Source organism: Gorilla gorilla, chromosome 1 (genome assembly GCF_029281585.2).
Source record: "Gorilla gorilla gorilla isolate KB3781 chromosome 1, NHGRI_mGorGor1-v2.1_pri, whole genome shotgun sequence".
Classification (NCBI taxonomy): Eukaryota; Metazoa; Chordata; class Mammalia; order Primates; family Hominidae; genus Gorilla; species Gorilla gorilla.
Genome location: NC_073224.2, coordinates 91,347,458 through 91,369,849, shown reverse-complemented (window position 1 = coordinate 91,369,849; position 22,392 = coordinate 91,347,458). Strand labels below are relative to the sequence as shown.

Below are 22,392 nucleotides of genomic sequence, written 5' to 3'. Positions count from 1 at the left end.
ACCAAGTTTTACTCTTGTCACCCAGGCTGTAGTGCAATGGCGTGATCTCAGCTAACTGCAACCTCTGCCTCAAGTGATTCTCCTGCCTCAGCCTCCCAAATAGCTGGGATTACAGGTGCCTGCCACCACGCCCAGCTAATTTTTGTATTTTTAGAAGAGACGGGGTTTCACCATGTTGGCCAGGTTGGTCTTGAACTCCTGACCTCAGGTGGTCCACCCGCCTCTGCCTCCCAAAGTGCTGGGATTACAGGCATGAGCCATCATGCCTGGCCTGAGACTGCTTAATAGACTAAAGGAAGTCATTGAAAGTTTTTGAACAAGAAAGCAGTATAAAATTATAAACAAATATTTGGTTGATTTCACTAAAGGATATGAAAAAAAATGGCCAAGGCCAAGAAATACTTACTGTGCAAATGACATCTTTTTCACAGTCTTTAATAGTGTACAAAGTGCTGTCATTAAATTATCTCCCTTAACTTTCACACCAACCATGTGAGGAAGGGCGGGCCCACACTGCACGGGTGAGTTGTCAGCGTGGAGGATGGGGGCTAAGGTGCGGAGAGCTCTCAGGTTAGGTAGGGTGTGGAGAAGGAGTTAGGTGTAGGGCGGGGCTTTTCCATGGAGTCTGGACTTTCTTTCCAGAGCAGGAATCCTGTAGAAGATATTTGGATGAATAATAATAATAATAATGGTGTACTAAAATTAATTGAGAGCTCACTACATGCTGGACATAGCCCTGTGTATGGTTCATAGATAATCTCATCTGCTTTTCTCAACAGGCCCCTGTGGATAGGTACTATTATTTTTCACAGTTTACAAAGTAGAGAACTAAGGCCTAAAAGGTTAAATCACTTTCCCAGGGTTATTCAGTGATCAGATGGGATTTTAACTGAGGCCAGCTGGGCTGACTCCGAGCCTCAGTTTGTAACCATGGCCCCTTCCTGCTTGCATTTCCTCCAATCTGACTCATAGGCAGGCTCCATAGTCACCAGAGCCCTGCACTCGCTTGGTCCCTGCAGCTCACCCAGGCTTTCCTGTTATCAGCACTGTTTGTTAGGAAAATGGGTTGGTTCATTCCCATTTGCCTGCTGAAAAGTGTTAAACCAAAACTAGAAACTAGAAATTTTTTGTCCCTTTTACAGTATGTTGGATGATCCAAGGCAGACTGTGGAATAGAATGTTCTGGCAATCTCCTTGAAACTCCAAGATTATGTTTTAATTGCAATCTCACTCTTCAGCAGAAAATAAATTAATATTTTTGCCCATCTTCCATGCCAGTCACAGCACTAAGAGCATTAGCTTATGTAATCCTCACAAGAATCCCATTTTACAGATTCGGTGATTGAGGCTCAGCGAGGTTTAAGTCCATCATGAATGACAAAGTCAGGACTCAGAACCCAAGTATGTCTTATGTACGTTCTCTTACACTAGGCTTTATGCATCTTTCATCTTTTTATCCTTATAAGATGTGTATTATTATCTGACCTTTACAAATAAGAGAAGGAAATAAAAGGCAGAGAGGGTGAGTAACTTTCCCTAAATCCAAGACTACTGCTGGCAGAGCCAGGAGCCAGGCTCTGGCTGCCTAAGTCCAGAGTGACAAGCTTTTCACTCCAGAGCCATGAGCTCAGGCTCTATGAGAATTTGTGGAAAATAAGGCTTCATCCCTCTGTTTTAAGTCAGCTACGTAGTACAGGGTGTGGGACTCCAAAAACATTCGTCAGCCTTAACTGCGCTGTCCCCTCACACAGCTGATTCCGCTTGTAGGTGAGGCATGTGGAATGAGGAAAGCTTTTGCTCTTCAACGATGTGGGGCCCTAGAAGCTTGTCATGGCTTCTGTGGAGCCGGGCCTTCAGGAAGGTGAACCTCAATCCAGGTGGGGCTGAACATCCACTCAGTTGCTCTTCCTGGGGTATAAGGAGGATCAGCTCAGGAAGGAGGTGGCCTTTGAGGCCCTGAATCTCATGGGACCAGCCCATGCAATGAAGACAGCCCAGCTCCTGCCAAGCTTCTGTTCAGGCTCAGTGAGGCTCCCTAGCAGCAGTTCGGGAGACACCGCTCCTGATGGATGTGCAGCACCCTGCTGGGCCCTGACCACTCTGCATTTTGCTGCAGGCAAGAGCTAGGGTTGGCTGGAAAAGAGATCAAAGATTGGAATGGGGCTGGGTGCGGTGGCTTATGCCTGTGATCTCAGCACTTAGGGAGGCCAAGGCGGGCAGAGGACTTGAGGTCAGGAGTTTGAGACCAGCCTGGCCAACATGGCGAAACCCCGTCTCTACTAAAAACAAAACAATTAGCTGGGCATGGTGGCACACACCTGTAGTCCCAGCTACTTGGGAGGCTGTGGCAGGAGAATGGCTCAGACCCAAGAGGTGGAGGTTGCAGTGAGCCAGGATTGCACCCCTGCACTCCAGCTTGGGCGACAGTGAGAGGCCATCTTAAAAAAACAAAAAATGGAATGGGACTCAAGTGACCACCAGTGGTGGCGGGGAAGTGAATTTTCCTGGAAGGCCCTTGTTACCTGTAAGGCAGTTGAATGTGTCCAGTGAATTATGCTGGCAGAGGGAAGAGATCAAGGAGGCCACAGTTAAATTTTAACACCCACTTCCAACCATTTTCATCATAGTTCACAGTAAATGCAGATACACAAGTTAAGGGAAAGAACAGCAGAATTAAGATTTTCATTCCATTGCTTAATGTCCAAGGCTAAGAGATCCCTAGATTTTTCTTAGTAATAAAGCAATGTTAGTTTTTCTACCATTGTATGATCACTGAGGGATGTATTTGGACTGGAGAGTTAATCATGGGGGTTTTGAGGGGACAAGTTATTGACAGGGAATGAGACAAATGTCATCCACATTGTCCTTTAGGGGATTCTTTCTAGTTGTGTGGAACCCAGTTCAACAACACAGATTACTGTGTGCTTTGTCCACCAGGCCCCGGGTCAGGTTCTGGTGGTATGGAAAAGGTAAAGCAGGACTGCCGTGTGCAGTTGTTCAGGCTGCACATTTACATTTACAACCCTAGGGGGTACCATGTAATTCACAGCATACATCGATTTGTGTATCTGTTAAGCCCTATTCCTGCAGATGGCAGGAACGTGAGTTGAAGACAGTGAGCTATATGGGCTGTCTGTGGTGTCAGACACAGTCTATACCTTCAAGGAGCTCATTGTCCAGCCAATGGTTGGGATTCAAAAACTAGGTGACTCTGGACATCCTAGACTAGAAGGTGGGAGAGGTTTCCTCTCTTTCCCTTTTAAGAACAGGCTGCACAGGGTTAGATAAGATTAGAAAATAAATTTGGTGTACTCTAGTCTTTTGACTATCATTGCTAGCTCATGATACAACAGAAAAATCTATTCCTTTGTTACCGCCTCCCACCAACTCCCAGAACCCGAGATCTTCCACCAGCTCCCAGGACAGAGAACATCTCTCCTGTGGCCTTATACTCAATTGCCTCCAATTAGAATAAGTCTTTTTCTGCTCATTATTCTTAGGAGAAAAACAAAAACAAAAAACCAAGTTGATTTTGAAAGACAGCATCTCTTCCCAGTCTCCCCAGAATGTGCCCTGGGGCAAAGCTGGCTGTGCAGCAAAGCCCAGCTTAGATTCAGGCATTGTGCTCTGGGATTTATGGTCTCAGGACCCCAGCCCCAGCCTCGACCCCAGCCTCTGATATCCCTTCTCTATGTCTGAGACGACTTCCCTGTAGCACAATAACACACCCCATGCTCCAGCAGTGCCAATTTCACATATATTATTTTATTACTCATTTGTTTGCTTTCCAGGGCAAGTGAAAAAATAATTTAAACCAATTGTATGTACAGAGGCTTGATTAGTTTTCCCAAGAACTTCCAGAAAGTCTCCCAGCCCTGTAGACAGCAAAGCGTATTACCTTTAACACCTATACAAAAGTCCACCTATAAAAGTCTCATGTGTAGAAAGGTTTTCTTTATTATAAGCATCACATTTTGGGGACAGGAAGGGGGTCAGGGTGGGAGGTGGAGGAAAGTGCAGGGTGGGGGTCCACACACACCTGCCCAGGGGTCATCCTGGGTGGGGATGCTGTGGCTGGTGGGGCTCAGGTGATCTGCAGCGGGGTCTCCAACATCTCCATGAGGAAGGTGTCAATGGGGGTGTCCCCGATGAGCTTGAAGAAGAAGAGGTGCTCCAGGCATTTCAAGCCAATGGAACGCAGAGCTGGGAGGCGCAGCAGCAGCTTGGCAAACCTGCAGGGAAGCCAAGAGGCATCAGGGACAGGGACGGGCAGGCACTGCACACCTGCACCTGCTGGCGGGAGGCCGTCCAATTGGCCTTCTCGACCCATCTGTGATAAAAGAGCTGGAAGGGGAGACAAGGGGGTCACAGAATCTCTAAGCCTAAAGAGCTTCAGAAACAGGCTGGAGGGCTTGTCAGCCTTAACAGAAGCTGGAGCGCATGACGCTTCAAGAATCTTGAATTCTGTAGCCATGTCCCAGGACTGCCCTCAGCTCCCCTCATTCACAGTGGAGAAGAGGAAGAACTAGATGACTGTGTCCACTCACTTTGCCAGCCATACTGGCTCCTCACATTCTCTGTGTCCCTCGGGTACCCGCACAGATCTGCTGAGGCACTTAGAGCCAAGCGTGAGACACTGAATGTGCTCAACCCATGGTAGCTGTCACCGTTAGATGACACGTTTGAGAACCTTACTCTAGCCATCATGCCATCAATTTGTTTTAGTTTCCAGCCCCCACAAAAAATCTTTTTAAGAATGGGTTCTCACCATGTTACTCAGGCTGGACCTGAGTACCTAGGCTCAAGCAATCCTCTCGCCTCAGCCTCCCAAGTAGGTGGGACTACAGGCACATGCCTTGGAGTCCACAGTCACCAAATTTTTGTTGCCAATTTGTAACCAATTGTTACCAATTTTTTTTTTTGAGACCAAGTTTCACTCTTGTTGCCCAGGCTGGAGTGCAATGGCCCAGTCTCAGCTCACTGCAACCTCTGCCTCCCGGGTTCAAGCAATTCTCCTGCCTCAGCCTCCCAAGTAGCTGCGAATACAGGCTCCCACCACAATGCCTGGCTAAATTTTTGTATTTTTAGTAGAGACAGGTTTTTGCCATGTTGGCCAGGCTTGTCTTGAATTCCTGACCTCAGGTGATCCACCCACCTCAGCCTCCCAAAGTGCTGGGATTACAGGCGTGAGCCACCGCACCCAGCCAATTGTTACCAATTTTTATGATCAACTTATTAGTCTGTGCTTACCCTTAAATTAGGAAAAGAGTTAGAAAATCATAGTCTCTGCCCTTGAGGAGTCTATGGTCTGTTTGGGGAGAGGATACATGGCACACATGCATACACACTGACCCTCACATTATCATACACACTCACACATGCTTCACACCCATGTGCCTGCACACACATCCTCACCACTCACACACGCACACTCACACTCTTTTACACTGTCACATTCCCTTGCATACATGCACTTACACACACACCCTCACACATACACACGCCCACTCATGCACTTTCACATGAACTCACATGTGCCTGCACACACACCTTCACACACACTCATGCACACACACCTTCACACACGCTCATGCATACACACCTTCACACATACTTCACATGTTTGCACACGCATCCACACACTCATGCTCTCACACTATATTCATGCACATTATATACAATACACATACTCATACATGTGCACACACTCATTCTCACATATCTCATGCCTGTGGTCTCACATACATACACATGCACACTCTTACACACACATGTGCATGCATGCACTCACACGTACACACATGCAGACACACTCCACACTCACACTCTAACATGTTCTTACAACATGCACACACACATACCCTCACACACTCACTCATACACACCCTCACACACATTTTTCTATAACTGAGGACATTTGTTGTGAGATTCACAAAAGGGAGAAAGACCAGTGTGTGAAGGAATTCATCTCCCATCTGCATGTCCTTTCGGGCACCTCTCTCTGTGACATTTTTCACTCTGTCTGTGTGACCCTCTGCGCACAGTGCAATGCCAGCTCATTTTTAACGTTATTAATGCTACTAGACATAAAGTCACTCTACTCACAACTTCCAAAAAAAGCTCAAGGACCAAAATCGCATTAGTCACTGTGGCCCTAAGTCAGAGATTTCTGGTTCCAGATGAATCTTTACTGAGTGTCACAACATTATTTCATGAAAAAGTTACAAATTAGAATTTCAATGTTCCTTGAAAATGTGTATATTTCTATACTTATGCCATATGACATTTTAAAGAAATGTAGCAATACAAGGAAAATAAAGTGGCACCATCTAAAAAAGTAGAAATTGCTTCCCTACATGGAAAAATTAAAGGTCTATGCCAATGCCACACATTACTTCAAAAGCCTCCAGTGGTAAAGCCCCTGAAAGCATTTGAGTGGCATCACCATTCAGGAAAGAGGTAGTTAGAGAATAAGGAGGCTGAACTCCCGGCCGTGCCTCTGCCGTTAAGCTTTATGGAAGTAGGCGAAGGAAACGGCTTCTCTGTAAGTGCAAAGTTACACTGGGATTAACTTTAAAAAAATTTTTTAACTCTAAAAAGGCCACGATTTTACAATATCTAAAATTCGAAGTATGCCATCATACTACCCTCTTTGTTGTGTGACCTGGATTTAGGAACTGAGATCAAGGCTAACAGAAATAAACACGCCCGTGAATGTCACAGCATTCCTCGCCCACAGGTTAGCAGCAAGGGGCATTTATGCCTTTGAAGGTGCCTGCTGTGTGTGCAAGAGAGTGTGTGTGTGAGTTCGGTGACCTGACTTTTGATCTCTGCTTTCTGATCAGAGCGAAAGCAGAATGTGGCCCCTGTGACATGCACTTCTGAAACGTTTCCACAGAGTGGCAGCACTCTCCCACTGAGAAATCCGCCACTACCTGGCTGTGCCAGGATCCCTTTCAACCAGGTTCTGCGGACCAGAGGTGACCAGCCCTCAGCACACACACATGCCTGGCCAGTGACACCCCTGATGTACCTACTGAGCCAACTATGAACACTTGATCAGGGCAGTCAGCCTCACTCCAAGCTGTGATGGACAAACCCAGGAGACTATGCAGGGGACTCTGCCACCTCCTTGCAGTTCTAAGTTCTGCCCTAGTCCTGGCAACAAGTGTTGGCCTCTCTCCCCAGTGTGTGGAGGCAGCCCAGCCCCCTGTCAGCCATACTCTGGCAGAAGAGTCAAGTTCCAAAGTTTTCAAAGTGATATGAATTAGAAACAACCCAAATGTCAATCACAGGGTGATGACTAAATACATTAGGATATGTTCACACTGCAAAATATTACAAAACCATTGAAAATGATCATTTGTACTTGTCAATAATTGAATAAAATTTCTAGAATGGCTAAGAGAAGAAAATAATACACCAAACTGTATAATTTCATATCTAGAAATGCATACATGACATGCGTAATACATAATAGATACACGAGGATACACACGAGACATAATAGATACACGACAACACTGGAAAGAAATATACCAAAATATTTACAATAAGTTCTTATTACCTGTTTTTTGTTTTTGTTTTTGTTTTTGATGGAGTTTCGCTCTTGTCATCCAGGCTGGAGTGCAATGGCATGATCTCAGCTCACCACAACCTCCACCTCCCCGGTTCAAGTGATTCTCCTACCTCAGCCTCCTGAATAGCTGGGATTATAAGCTCATGCCACCACACCCGGCTAATTTTTGTATTATTAGTAGAGACAGGGTTTCTACATGTTGGTCAGGCTGGTCTTGAACAACCAACCTCAGGTGATCCGCCAGCCTCAGCCTCCCAAAGTGCTGGGATTACAGGCGTGAGCCACCGCATATTTTTAAAAAATATTTTTATAATTTTTTTAACTAAAGCATGCATTGCTTTTATAGTTAGGAAAAAAGTGAGTTGGAGTTTTTTGTTGGTTTTTTAAGATAAACAGCAAGACAGAGACAATTTCAGGAAAATGATATGTACGACACTCATTATTTGCAATGTCCTGCACATATTATGTGCTCAAAAAATGGAAGATTTGATAGAAAGCATCCAAATCAGGGCTTCAATTAAGATGACTTGCCCAAGGCTCACACCTGACAGAGGCCAAGCTATTGCTGGCAGCCAGGTCCTGACCCCTTGGCCAGGGCTCTCTCAATCTCATCTATAGTGAACTACCAGGTTCACCAAAATCCAATATTTTCTTCTGTTCTTTGGCATACAACAGGATACATTCTCCAGCCTCCTTTGTGGCCAGCTGGGCCACGTGACTTGGCATCAGCTAATGAAAGTGAATGAAAAGGTGAGGGCCCTCTAAGACCCAGGTCTGGCCCATACGGCCTAGCCTCTCTGCCCCTCCACCTCTTCCCCCTTCCATCATCTGGATGCAAAACACAGTATGGCTCTGGGTCATGGTGGAGACACAAGAAAAAAGGAGTCTTTGTCCCTGAGTGATGGCATGCAAGGCAACCACCTCTCTGAACTGACTGCCCACCCAGATCTGTGAGCAAGGAATAGATGTTTGTGTTAAACTGGTGGCACCTGGTGGGTCTATTACAGCTTAATCTCACTAATATACTAGGCCCTGCCTATTCATTGCACCAAAGGGCCAAAACCCACCTACTCGAATTCATCCACAGCCTCCAACAAAAAACACAGCTCAGTCTCTTCTGGACAATTGCTAGAGGTTGGCTTATGATTGAGGATAAACAGCTAAGTAGATATTAGACTTCACAGAGGAATGGAAACCATTAGTGAGCATTGGGATCATGTAAAATTAATCCCCCAAACAAAATTAATGTCTTCAAGACAGGCTTTTCCGTTTCATTTCCAATTTTCTATGAGATTTGAGGATCATACTTTCTCATTTTAACTGGCATTAGCAGAGAGGGAAAACTCTTTGGCTTAGCTGTACTTTGGAAGAAAGTTTTGAGAATATCTTTTAATAACTCAGAAATACCTATACTGGTAGATGGCCTCAGAGATCTGCTAGATCAACATCCACCTTTCCAAATGAGGAGCCCAGACTCAGACCCAGCACCTTCCCAGATGCCACACACGTGGCACCCTGGGGACCAGCATCCATATCTTCTGGCTACCAAAGCCTGTACTTCCTACTGCATGGGGGTTTCTATGGGGGCAGACCAGAAAGCAATGTAGTCACACCTCAAACACAGGCTCTGTGAAATCACACGAACAGGGTTCACATCTCACCTCCACCGCGTGCTAGCATTATGGTCTTCAGCAAGTTACTTACATTTCTGAGGTTCTGTTTCTTGATAGAAATTGGAGATAATAATTCCCACATTTATTCATTTGTTTGCTATTCATCCTCCATTTAAAGATATGTACTATGTGTCGGGCACTGTTTTATGTGTTGAGGCTAGAGGAGTGAACGGTGAGCAAGACAGATAAGGCCGCTAGCCCCATTGAATTAACATTTTTGTGGCTTTCAGCTTGTTATGAAGATTAAATAACATTTAAAAACACCTAAACAGTGCCTGCTGCACTTTAGGGGCTCAGTAGATGAAGACTGGGAGTAGTTGCTGCTGTTACTACCATTCTGCCAGCACTGTCTCACCTGCCTGGCTGTTCCGGATACTTCTGCTTGGTGTAGGCCTCAAGGGTGGCATAAACCTTCTCTCGCAGAGTCTCCACCTCAGAGGGGTTGGACAGGCCCTTGGCATCTAAAAGACATGACTGAGTTAGCCTTTGATTACACACCCTCCAGCAGAGGCTGTCCCCATTCTCTCTGGCCACCGTCTCTAGAGTTACTAGAGACACCCTGGATGGGGACAAGTGTGAAATAAACAAAGCTGGTCATTCATGCCCCCTTGCTCTTCTTTCTGTGCCCAATTTACCCAACAAACTCTTGGGGCAAAGATTTTAAACTCCATGAATAGGCAAATGTACCCACCACTGACTCTAAGGAGGAGAGCTTAATTTTATCCGGACTGTTCTCGAAATATTACCTGCACACATTTACCGAGTGCCTATTATGTGCTGAGCATGGACTGAGTCATAAGATGGGGCACGAAAGCTGAATTGGCGCATGTCCTGCATTGATGAACTAACTGCCTAATTCCGGAGATAAAGCTTCTGCATGAATGACTACATAATTCTGAAGGTTCATCTTTCTTGACCACAGCAGGTTTGCTGGAGCTGATCGCCTCCTTCTTGAAAGACTACTTTCCCTCGAGCCTCCAGGACACCACCCTTCTGATTCTGTCCCTATCTCAGTGCCTGCCCCTTCTCAGGTTCCTCTGCTGGCTCTCCCTTTTTTCCCTGACCTCTAAATGTTGGCATGCCCCAGGGCTCAGTCCCCAGCCATCTTCTCTGCTCTATCTCCCCAGATGATCTCACCCCAATGTCACAGCCTTACACAGGCAGAGGCTGACAGCTCTCAGATGCACATGGCTTCTCCCATGAAGTCCAGACTCATATGAGCAGTTGCTTCCTGGGCAGCCACTCTTGGATATCTACTACCCATTTCCTATTTTAATGTCCAAAGGCAAGATCCCGATTCCTACCCACCCACTGTCAGAACTTGCTCCTCATGGAGTTTTCCCCATCTCAGTGAATAAGAACTTCATTTTTCCCATTGTTCAGGAAAACAAAACTTAAAAAAAAAAAACCCAGAGAGTCATATATAACTCCTTTCTTTCTTTCTCATTCTATATTCAATCCATCAGCAAATCACAGTGGTTTTACCTAGAAATATATCCAGAATGTGATCGCTTTCTACCACCCCCTTCACTGCCACCCTGGGCCACCATCATCTTTCATCTTCCCCACTTGCCCCAGACATGCGCCTGCCACACTCATTCAAAACATTTTCCAAAATGGCTCTAGCTGACACTGTGAGCTCTCCTGGATTCCTGGCTCTGCCATCTGTGTCTCAGCTGAGATGGAGGACCAACAACATGGGAGCATTGGAGGTTGACCGTGGAAGAGGGCTGAACACACACATCCCCTGGGGTTGAAGGGTGGTTACCTGGGTTAAAGAGTACAATGGCTCGCAGGCATCCCAGCTCCGACTTGTCCATCTGCATGTCTTTCATTTTGGAAACCAGCTCAGTTAGAACTCTGTTAACAGGAAACAAGCGGGTAATGAGAAAACCATAAGTAACAGACCAAGAGCCAATAAAATGAATTCAACCAAAATTTGTATATGCCCACTCTGTTTCCAGATGATGTACCAGTTACTAGGGGTACAGAAATGAAAAAGATGCAACCCCTCATTGCAAGGAGATTACAGTTTAACTAAAGAAACAGACATAAAAACTAGCAGCAGCACGATGCCCAGGAATATAACTGCCATGAGCAAAGTCCAAGTGGGTTCCAAAGAGGAAGCAATGAACTCCAAGCAGGGAAACGGAAAGGCATCATGGAAGTCTTGGAAATTAGAAACGCAACAGGCACAGCAAGGTAAGGGGATTGCATGTCTAGAAAAACACAGCAGAGGGCAGCATTCAGTGAACTGGTAGAAAGGTCCGGTTACCACGAAGGGGGATGAGTCATTCCAAACACCATGTTGGGCTCTACATGGAACATGTGGGAAAGGGCAGGGAAGTAGTAGATACAGCTCAGTGGATGTGCACATGACCAAAGAAGACCATTTACAATGGAGGTAGAAAGGGACCACAGGGCCCTGGCATTGGACAGAGAGATTAATTTCAACTTAATTCTCCTCTTTACCAATTCTCCATCCTCTCACTCTCAAGTCATTAACTACTCATTTTATTCAACTCCTTATCAGATGGCTTAATTTTCCTTTAGTATCATTTAAGGCACAGAATTTCTGTCAGGGTATCCCTGCCTGACGAAGATGGGTTTGCTCCTGCTGCAGGCCTCCTTCTGAGATCATCCAGAGCCCAGCATAAACAGTCCATCTTGCCTGGCCTCTTGAGGACAGATCCTGATCCCTTTCCCATCCTTGGCCCCCAGGATAAACAGTTCACCCTCTCCACCCACAACTTACTAGCTGATGTCAAGATCTAATCTCTCCTTAGGAAATCCATTGGGAGAGTAGGTTCTCCCAACTGCCTGGCAACTGTGCTGGCCTCTGAGTGGCTCCATCTTATTGTGATCTCAATCTTTCTTTTATTCTCTCCCTCATTCCCCAGGTTTATAGTTTCTTGTGCCTAGTGGTCTCTGCATGGTCATGTGCAGCTAACTGTTTGGGCTGCCCATCCTCCATCCCAGCACTACCCAGAGGTTCATGCCCAAGTGAGAATTCCTGTATATACACATGTGTATACACACACACACACACACACACACACACACACACACAATACACACAAATACTGGAAGCAGAAGAGAGACACCTGTCAAAGATGGAGCCGACCCCAGCACTGTGGGCACTGCTCCGGTGGACATGTAAACCCGTGGCCAGAAGGATGCCATCCTGCACGGAAACTGAGCGGTGGGAGAAAGAGGCAATCAGCAATTCATTCCACCCTGCAAGGATAAGGAGGAGGTCTTGAGGGAAAACAGAACACATTCTTTCTTTACTTATAATCACCCAAGGCATGTACTATTATCCCACATAACACAAGCAGAATTGACAATCTAGGGAGGTTAAGAATTAGTTCAAGATGACACAGTTCATTAGCGAAGAAACAAAGGATAAGACTGGGGTCTCCTGACTTATGGCTCTGCACATCCCCCCACTCTCTCTCAGATGCAACCCAGAATGACAGCTTGAAGACAAGGATTCTTTTTTTTTTTAATCAGTCAACAAATGTGGATTGAACATTTAGCAGATAATAGTCACTATGTTAGCTGCCGTGGTGGATAAAGCTAATATACCTTGCAGTTTTTCCCCTTAGGATCTGACAACCTAGTTTTGTTTCTTTGGCATTGTCTAGTAACACCCAACACAGTCTGTAGCTTTCAGCTGACACTCAGTGAGTGCTCATTATCTAACAGGGATGAATGAGTGGACTGGTTCCCGATGCTCAGCCAATCTTCATGAAATTTCCCTGCTGGCTCAGTGACAAAGAGGAGATATGGCATATGTCAATGGCCTGCAAGTGTCCCAGAAATAGGAGGCAAAAGAAAATACAGCACATAGAGTCTTAAAATAGGAAGACAGTGGAACCCATCTAGTACAAGCTTGAGCAAACATCTTTGGCTTCTTTATCTCACCTATGAAATAGGAATACCTCTATTTGCCAATTTCATTACAATAATGAGCCACTGCTTCAAATTATCCTCAATAAAATGATTTAATAGTCTTTTTAAAATTTATGCAAATTATAAAGCCATGGTAAAATTTGCATGGGAAAAGAGTCCCACTCCTTCATTAACGATGCTTCCTTTGGGAATGAACAACCCCGCATAGGGTTATTTCATCATCAGCATGGTACATAGCTTGGACATGTTGCAGCTCCATCAGGCTACTTTTTTTAGGATCCCAAGAGCAATTTCAAAATTGTCCCAGGAAAAAAGGCAGCCAATGTGCTTTACCTGCCCGAAGCAAAATGACCTGGTCCTCCAAGGTGAGGTCAGAGAAGTGGGGAATACGCTTGGCCCATTCAACGAGGGTGAAAAGCTGCTTGTCAGCAGCATGACATATGTTGGTAACAGGGTCATTTGTCTGAAAAAGGAACAAAGTACTGTGAGGCACAGGTCCCAGGACTCAAATACACCCCTTTCTCCCATTTCCAGCCCTACCCAAGAAATGGAACACACATGTGTGTCTAAGAGCACATACCGAGTTCTCCATATTCATGTCACCATAGGATTCTGTCTTTGGTTCAACAGCAAGTTCAGCTTCTAGAATCCTCTCCACAGGCATGTCTTCATGACCACTGGTAGCACATTCTGCCTCACTCTCAGCTCGCTCTCGGCTCCTCTGTCTTTCTTCTTGCACAGCTGACATGCAGCAGGACATGCAGAGGTTACCATAATGCCCAGGACAACAGTGGGAAAGTTTATTACCCACCTAAGCCTCAATTTACTCATCTATGAAAGGGGAATCATTATGATCCTGAATTGGGGATGTTGGAATGTTGACAGATGAAATAAGGAAAGCAAAGCTGTTTGCTTACGCCTAAGGAGAATGACGGGTTCTTTAGTGCATATTCTTTCCAGTGCATTATGGTGACGACACTAGGAAGTATGCATTTTAAGCTTTAATAAACTCTAATTATATCCTCTCTTTTAATGGGCCAACCTCTCCTTGCTATCCCTGCAGATCCCCACATTCTTGCTCTACCTGCTGCCTCTAAAAAACTGTGAGCATGAAATAGTTAAGTAACAAGCACATTACTTTAAAAACTCCCTCTGTCAGATCCTATGCATCATCCTTGGCATTCACGTCCCATTAGGTCTGCCCCTAGTGCACCAGCTTGAACACAACATCACCTGATCCGACTTGTCAGGGAAGATCTTTAGGGAGCCAGCTGTGGGTATTTAGTAAGTGAAGGGGTGGAGGGATGTCACCTAGATGACATTTCAGAATCAGTGGCTCATTTTGGAGGTGGGGGAGGGTACATAGGCAAAGGTGTAGGCTGAAATTATCTCAGCCTCTCCAAAGCTTAGGGTTTTCATCAAGGTTCAGTGCAACTCTCAGAACCCTCCATGTCTATACATTAGGATTGAAAGCAGACTGCTGCCCCCTCCAATTCTATGCTCTTCATCAGGAGAAAAGTCTCTGTTGGGTTAGTTTCCATCATCTAGAAGGCTGTAGTTTCCATCTTATTCACAGCAGCAATAAACAGAATTCAATATTAGAACACATTTTTTACACCCCCAAAGTCAAGAAAATTATCCTTTAAGCAGGTGACTAGCCTGAAACTCCATGACAGCTACTCCACTAGCAGCTCCTATTTCTGTTTCTCTCCCTTCCTCCCCATAGTCCACTTGCAAGAGTGCCTCCTACTCTCTGAGGAGATAATGAGCCCCAGAGGCTGCAGAATGGACTGGAATCGCAATGCCGAACATCTAGTTTGTCATGCGAGCCATATCAGTCTCTCAAGGTAGGTCAGAGAAGGGTATGACTGCAAAAACACAACTTATACTCCAAAACTTAGTGGAGATACGCCAAAAAGCTTCAAGACAAGAATGGTACTGTGTCATTGAGAGAGAGGCAAGGAGGGTAGAAAGGAGAAAAGGAATAAGGGAAAGAGACAACAAAACAGGGTGAGAAAAAGAGGAAACAGAAGGGAGAGAGAACAGAGAGGAGAAAATAGGGAAAAGAGGGGCAAAAAACATGTGCCTTGAAGTCAAAGAAAACTTTTTCACATATAACTCTACCCCTTCCTTGCTAAATGGCATTGGCCATATGACTGAGCTTAGTAAGCCCCAGATCCCTTATCTGTGAAGCAGAGATTAACTGAGATAGTTAAGGCTGGTACTTAGTTAAGGTTGGTACTCTTCAGTAGTTAACTGAAATAATATCGTAAGGATGAACGAAGCAATTATAAAAACTCAATACAAATAGTTATTTCCTCTTGCCTTTGGTGTCTTTTTACCCCCTTGGGCTCATCTCTCCATCTCCCTTTTTGGCCTCTTCCTCTTTCTCCTGTTTTCTTCCTCCTTCTGTCTCATCCTTACTTTCTGCTCACTCTGTCAGACTTCATTCACTGACAACATGTAGAAACTATAATATGTATTTTTATTATATTTGGATTTACTGGGAAATGTTGAATGCTTCTTGTATTAATTTTTTTAAAGGTAGGTTATGAGCTTCTATTTGTCTTGACTTTAAAAGATGAGAGAAAGCAAAATAAGTTAAGTTTCATTCGTGGTCCTCAATCAATGTCTTCTAGAGATTTGTAGCACTCAAGGAAAATAACCTTCAAGCTTCAGAGAAAATATCCTTGGTGTCAGGGAATTTGATTCGAATTCTGGTTTTGTATGAGCAAACCCTTTGCTATTCACTTTTCCTCTTTGTGCCTTAAATCTTCCTGTCATAAATGAGGAGTCATATATTGTTATTGGGGGGTAGCTTCTACTTGTCAGACATTCTGAGCTACTGTTACGACACACATCAGGGTACATCCAGGGAACCCTGGATGATCAAAAATAAAACCAAACTTCTGCCTTAGGAAAGGATTTTAACCATTCATCCAACACGTGTTTATTTCGCACTTATTACAATAGGCAAAATTTATGAAGCTCTTTCTCTGTGTCAGGAATTATGCTCAACATTTTAGATAGACTACATTTCATTTAATCCTCACGATAATGCTCTGACATACTACGAGCCACAGAGAAACTAGTAACATATCTGAGGGCATGTGGTAGGCCATGATGGAGCCAGCACATGCACCCACAATGGCTCCTCCTGGGCCCATCTCTAACCTCTCAGTACTGCCTCCAAGGTACTGGGCTAGCTCTATTAATAAAGACCACACAGGGCTCACAAGGATACCAATGCTGCCCATGAACTGCCTCAAAGGCAATCCATTCTCCAGTCTTGAAACTACATGTATATGACAAGAAATCATGGAAATAGACATTCCAGAATTCCTGAGGTGGCGCACTAATCAGAGGGTCCCAGTCCTACACAGGGTCTGCCATGTGCTTGCTGTGTGGGCTTGTGCAGGTCCCTAGACTCTCCAAACCTCTAATTTGTCTTTCAGGAAATGGACGTGTTACGTTAGAGAATAGAAAATGTCCACTCTAGCTTTAACATTATTTATCCTAAAAGGGCAACAGGTCCTGGCCCCTGATCCCAGGCAAGTAAATTCTGTACCTACCCCAATTCCATCTCTTTATCTGTGTGATTTCCATGGTCGCTCTGTTATCTGCTCCAGGATGTTATTATTCTTGTCCTCAAGAAAGTGTTCAAACTGAGCCCCAAATTCTATAAATCAATGCCAGAAATGATGGCGGTGGACAGGCTATCCAGTAGCCTTTTGAAATGCGCCCCCTTATATAGTCAGCGGAGGAATTGATTCACTTCTTTGCCTTCCCTTTGTCAGGGTAAACGGTGCCAATCTCTTCAGAAAGTTCCCTAAGAGCTCCTTTCCCTCTCCTAATTTTTACTACTCAGCTTTTCACTATTCTTTCTGTTTCTCCACATTCTTTTAAAAAATGCAGGAGCAAAAATTGGGTCCAACTTTCTATTAAAGTACCCAAACCTTACAAGGAGTGCCCTGTCTCTTACAGTTCACATGTCCCTGTTTTCCTTCCTTTTTTAAAAACATTTAACGAACCACAGTTCCCAACATTCGGCCTATTGACCACTCTGTCCCTAACTGAGCTGGGGATATTCAGCCTGCATTTTCAGAGATGGATTAGAATAACTCTAGAGAAATAGAAATGATGGTTTCTCTGACTGAGACCATTCACTTTCTTTTAATTCAATATCATGTGCTTAATGAAAACTGTTACTGTTCCAAGTCAATTGGAAACTTATCTCAAGTGTTTTAGGAGGAAAAAAATGACCCTGCAGTCACTGGACTCTTGTTAATGGGAGAAATACTTCTAGTCATTAGTTTCATTTTGATAATCATGGTGGGGGAAGCTCCAAGGAGTATCCAATTCTATCCTGGTGGAAAAAAGATGTTCTTCACCAGCAGGTATTTCATATCGCATGCTCCAATCTGTAACATCATTGATCCCACTGCCACAGCAAGTATGACATAAGCACAGAGTAGGCACTCAGCTAATACTCAATGAATAAATGAATGAGTCATTTTTAGGAGCGCCTGCACTTCTAAAACTTCTGATTTCAGCATTCAGTTTAAACTATTCATTCAACAGTTTATTAAATGGCTACAATGTATTAGTCACTGGTGATAAAGCAGTGGGGGAAAAAAGCAGACGAAGCCCCCGCCTTCATGGATACAGACAGTAAACAAGATAAGTACAAGTGTTAGATCATTATAAGTACTGTGTAAAAGAGACAAGGAAGGGTTGGGGGTGGCTGGTGCAATTTTAGATGATATAGCCAGGCAAGGCTTTACCAAGAAAGTGAGAATTGGGTAAAGACACGAAGGATGAGAAGAAGTGAGCCATCAGATACCTGAAAAAAAAATTCTAGACAGACAGCAAGTGCAAAGGCCCTGAGGTGGGTGCATCTCTGGTATAGTTGAGGATCACCAAAGAGGCCAGGAAGGCTGAGGCTGAGAGACAACAGGGCATCCAGACTATGTACAACCTTAAGTCATGACAAAGATTTTTGCCTTTTTTTCTGGGTGAGAAGGAAAGACATTGGAGGATTCTGCTGAAGGAACACCTTGACCCAATCTACTTGTTCAAAGCCTCCCTCTGGCTACTGTGCTAAGAAGAGACTGTAGAAGGACAAAGATGGAAGCAGGGAGATGTCTTAGGATGCTGTGTAGATCACTACAAAAGATACAGTTAGCTTGGATTGGGCGGTTAGTGGTAAAAGTAGTGAGACATGGAAAGATTCTGGGCATAGTTTGAGGAAGAGACAAGACTTCCTCACCCACTACATGTGGTGTGTGAAAAAAGAGGGGAGTCAATGGCTTTTGTTCTGAGCAACTGGAAAATAAGTGGCCATTTCCTGAAAGGGGAAGACTGTGTGAGGAACAGGCTGGGGTGTGGGGCAGATTTTCAGGAGCTGAGATTTGGGTCTCTCACTTTTGAGGTTGCTGTTAGATGTCACAGCGAGGGCTGTCTTCAGTTCTTTCACAACCTGGCAGGGAAGGAGACACAGACTAGGGCTGTTCTGAAAGTCAGAGACCTGGGGTCAGTTCATTGCCTGCCTTTGGCACCTCAGAAAACTCCGTTCACCTCTGTGAGCCTGTTTTCTCATCTGGCGGATGGTTACAGTTGATTAGGTGACTCTGTAAGGCCACCTCTAGCATCTTGACATGTTAAGATTACAAGAATTTGTTTGCTCATGGGTGACATTCACTTTTAGCAGGGACACAAAGAGCCCCTGTTCACTGACCCTTTCAGTAAGATGCCCTCTTCTCACAGAAAAGAAGTTCCTCAAGAAAGAGGAGCGTGCTGGGCCTGACTGAACTCCTTGTTCTTATTTCCTAAAGAGAGGCAGGACCTTCTTACTCTAAAATCTATTAAGATTCACCACTATCCCCATGTCCCTGCTTGAGCTCACTAGTTAATTAACTGCCCACTTCAATTTATCTGTGATACTTAATGGAAAGACTTTTCTGTCTACTAATGGGACAGAAAGCACCTTCTGAGGTTTTTTTCTCTCATACTAGAATACCCAGCTAAACCACACTATAAATTAAAAGATGTGATGGTTTCAACACACAGTGGTGGTCTCTCTGAATGGGAAGGCTAGGTCTGTCAAACCTGTGTAATGCCAGTAATGCCAAAAGATGATGGAATATACCAATATCAAAGATTTGATAGCAGACCCAGGTAAAAAAAACTCAGTGAGTGAAATGAAACCTACAGTTTTCCCCAGAGAGAGACCTAGGATTAGAGGAGAAAAGTCACCTCCACCCTGAAGGTCAGTCTGACGATCCATTGGTAGAGCAGAGCATAAGGACCCTGAAACCTTGGCTCTGAGACTTGCTGCCTGGTTATTGGAAGAAAAAAGGAGACGGTCCAGTTTGGGGATCACCATCTGGGCTCCAGAAGAGGATGGGTAAATGTGGAGGAGGAAGATGCCTCTTGCCCTCTCTGCTCTGGGGAGACACATTTCCTAGGACAAGGTTACATTCAATTGCAATACACGAGTACCCAAAGTCATCCTAACTTCCTATTCAGACTTCTCTTTAGAGCCCTGTGGGGAAGAAATTTGAAGTGGCGATTAGGATGACTTTGGGCACCATGACTTCTCGTGTATTGCAGTTGAATATCCCCTTGCCTAGGAAATGCCTCTCTCCAGACACGAGTTTTGGAACTGAATGTGTCTCACCTTCCCTCTTCATGCCCATGACAAGGCACTTCTGATAGCGACAGTACTGGCAGCGGTTGCGCTGACGCTTGTCAATGAGGCAGTCTTTATTATCCCGACACGTGTAGATGAGGTCCTTCCTTATCGTCCTCTTGAAGAACCCTTTGCAGCCTTCACAACTGTATACCCCGTAGTGCTTTCCTGGTTAGAAGAAAAGAACATTCCATAGATTGTTCTTGTGTTTATTTGGATCTTTCATTCAAAAGAACCTCTTGGCTCTTCCCCCAGAGAAACAGGCTTATCACTTGGGCATTGGGACAGAAAGCAAATAATCACTAGCAGAGAATGCAGGCTTGATCACAGGAACCAAACTAAGACACAGCAAATACACTTTTCCTTGTGTCTTTCCTCTGCATTACTAATTCCAGAGAGAATTATTAGAAAATTCCTAAAGCTAAGGCTTTCTTTATATTTATTTTATGAAGGCAACTCTTGGGTTTAGTTAAGCAAATGTTCTGCCTCCATTCAAAACATTAGTGTAAATAATAAATAACAATATATATGCTTGTCACATATTACCTAGCAGGAAAAGAACCCCAACTTAACTAATTATAATTGAGACCCAAGTTCTTAGGAAACCTATTTAAATTTATTATCCTTTACCATAAACTATGAACAGAATTCTGAGTTATGAATTGTTAAGTGCTATTGACTGTTGAGGAAATTAATTGCTGTTTGATCTTTATATCATCATATGACAATCAAGCTATGACATAAAGATCTGATAGAAGCTGATTTTGCAGCCGGGCATGGTGGCTCATGCCTGTAATCCCAGCACTTTGGGAGGCCGAGGTGGGAAGATCACTTGAGGTCAGGAGCTTTTAGACCAGCCTGGCCAACATGGTAAAACCTCGTCTCCATTAAAATATATATATACAAAAATTAGCCGCGCATGGTGGCGCATGCCTGTGGTCTCAGCTACTCCAGAGGCTGAGGTATGGGAATTACTTGAACCCTGGAGGCGGAGGTTGCAGTGAGCCAAGATCATGCCCCTGCACTCTAGCCTGAGTGACAGAGCGAGATCCCGTCTCAAAAAAAAAAAAAAAAGGTGATTTTGCTTAATCCAGACTAATTTGTTGCATATTTCATTGCCCTTATTACCTGTCCACACAGGCAGTTTTCAATTACCCCAGGCAGGGGTGGCTAATTTGGGTCAGGAGAGCCACCAAGCCCGTCCTCAGACAGGCATCATGAATCAATCACAATCCTTTTTCTAGGTAGAAGTCTTCTCAATACCAGGCACTATGCTTGATTGATTGAAATTGCAGAACTTCAAAAATATAAGGAAACAAATCATTCAAAACATATTTATGTCTGATTCTTTGAATGTAATATGTGATGTCATTGAGTTGCAGAAATGACATGACTTTCTAATTCTGTTTTACTTAGGTTTCCAGCATCTCAGGAGTTTCCAGTTCAGAGGAAGCCACTGTAAGATGAAATGATGGTTACAGATAGCCTGCCTGAAGAAAAGCCAGCCTTTGCCTCATTGGTTGACCATACTACAGGCCGGCTTTTCACACTGCTGAACTCACAGCAATGATAAACACAGGATTTTATCTTGGGCCCAGAAAACCTAGTGCTCTCGGTTCTGAAATATTTGTCTTAGAGAAATATGGGACCAATTTTTCAACTGTGTGACATAGTCATTCCCATGGCTTTTCAATATTTAAATGAACCTCATAGACTTTCAACTAGAATAAGCATAGCAGAGAAAACACTGTTGGGCTGTGGCTGGTGTGCTGTTATGGCAATGGCCAAGTCTGCATGATTTGGGAAATATTTTTTGAGAGCAAGAAAACATCAGCCATTCAGCAGGTAAGTTCTAGGTGCCTGGAACTTTCAATGGAGTGACATTCTTTAGTGGCTTTGGTGGCATTAAGAGTATAAGGAAATATTCAGTTAGCCGTCATGGACAGCTATAGAAAAGAGAATAACCTCCTCTTATTATTGTTCTTCAAATAATCAAATCGGAGATTCAGATGTGTTCAAAATTGATGGGGAGGGAAATATGGGCAGGAAGAATGGAGAGGAAAGAAGCAAGGAAAGAAATAACTGAGAAAAGGAGAAGAGAATCAAAGATAAGTCGGTGAAAACACATTTATTTCTGCCTATAAAAGCATATTGAAAATCTAGAATGTTATAGCAAGAAATATGCTAAAATATTAAAGGGTTTATTTTTCTTGGGGACATTATGGGTAATTTTTTTACTTTTCTTTGCAGTTTTCTAGTTCGTTCAAATCCTCTACATTAGGACATTATTTTTACAATTGCTTATCTGGGAGGGGTTATTCTTAATATTTTTTTTTTTTTTTGAGATGGGATCTCATTCTGTGGCCTAGGCTGGAGTACAGTAGCGTGATCATGGCTCACTGCAGGCTTGACTTCCCAGGCTCAAGCTATCCTCCCACCTCAGCCTCCCAAGTAGCTGGGACTACACCAAAGCACTGGGATTATAGGTGTGAGCCACCACACCCAGCAGAAATACTTGATAATCACAACAGCTT

The 22,392-nt window shown here is 44.2% G+C and overlaps 1 protein-coding gene across 7 annotated transcripts in view; it reads right to left on the bottom strand.

Moving 5' to 3' along the window:
• Positions 1 to 3,743: 3,743 nt before the first annotated feature.
• RXRG (retinoid X receptor gamma) overlaps positions 3,744 to 22,392 on the bottom strand; it is a 142,778-nt gene continuing 124,129 nt past the window's right edge. For all 7 annotated transcript variants that reach the window (XM_063693265.1, XM_063693267.1, XM_063693259.1 and 4 more), the window contains 7 exons: positions 19,847 to 20,026; positions 13,748 to 13,908; positions 13,501 to 13,630; positions 12,357 to 12,489; positions 11,021 to 11,112; positions 9,608 to 9,713; positions 3,744 to 4,232 (listed from right to left, as the gene is read on the bottom strand). In XM_063693265.1, coding sequence (XP_063549335.1) covers positions 4,085 to 4,232; positions 9,608 to 9,713; positions 11,021 to 11,112; positions 12,357 to 12,489; positions 13,501 to 13,630; positions 13,748 to 13,908; positions 19,847 to 20,026 — 950 coding nt within the window. In that variant the 3' untranslated portion in view covers positions 3,744 to 4,084. The remainder of the gene's footprint in view (positions 4,233 to 9,607; positions 9,714 to 11,020; positions 11,113 to 12,356; positions 12,490 to 13,500; positions 13,631 to 13,747; positions 13,909 to 19,846; positions 20,027 to 22,392) is intronic.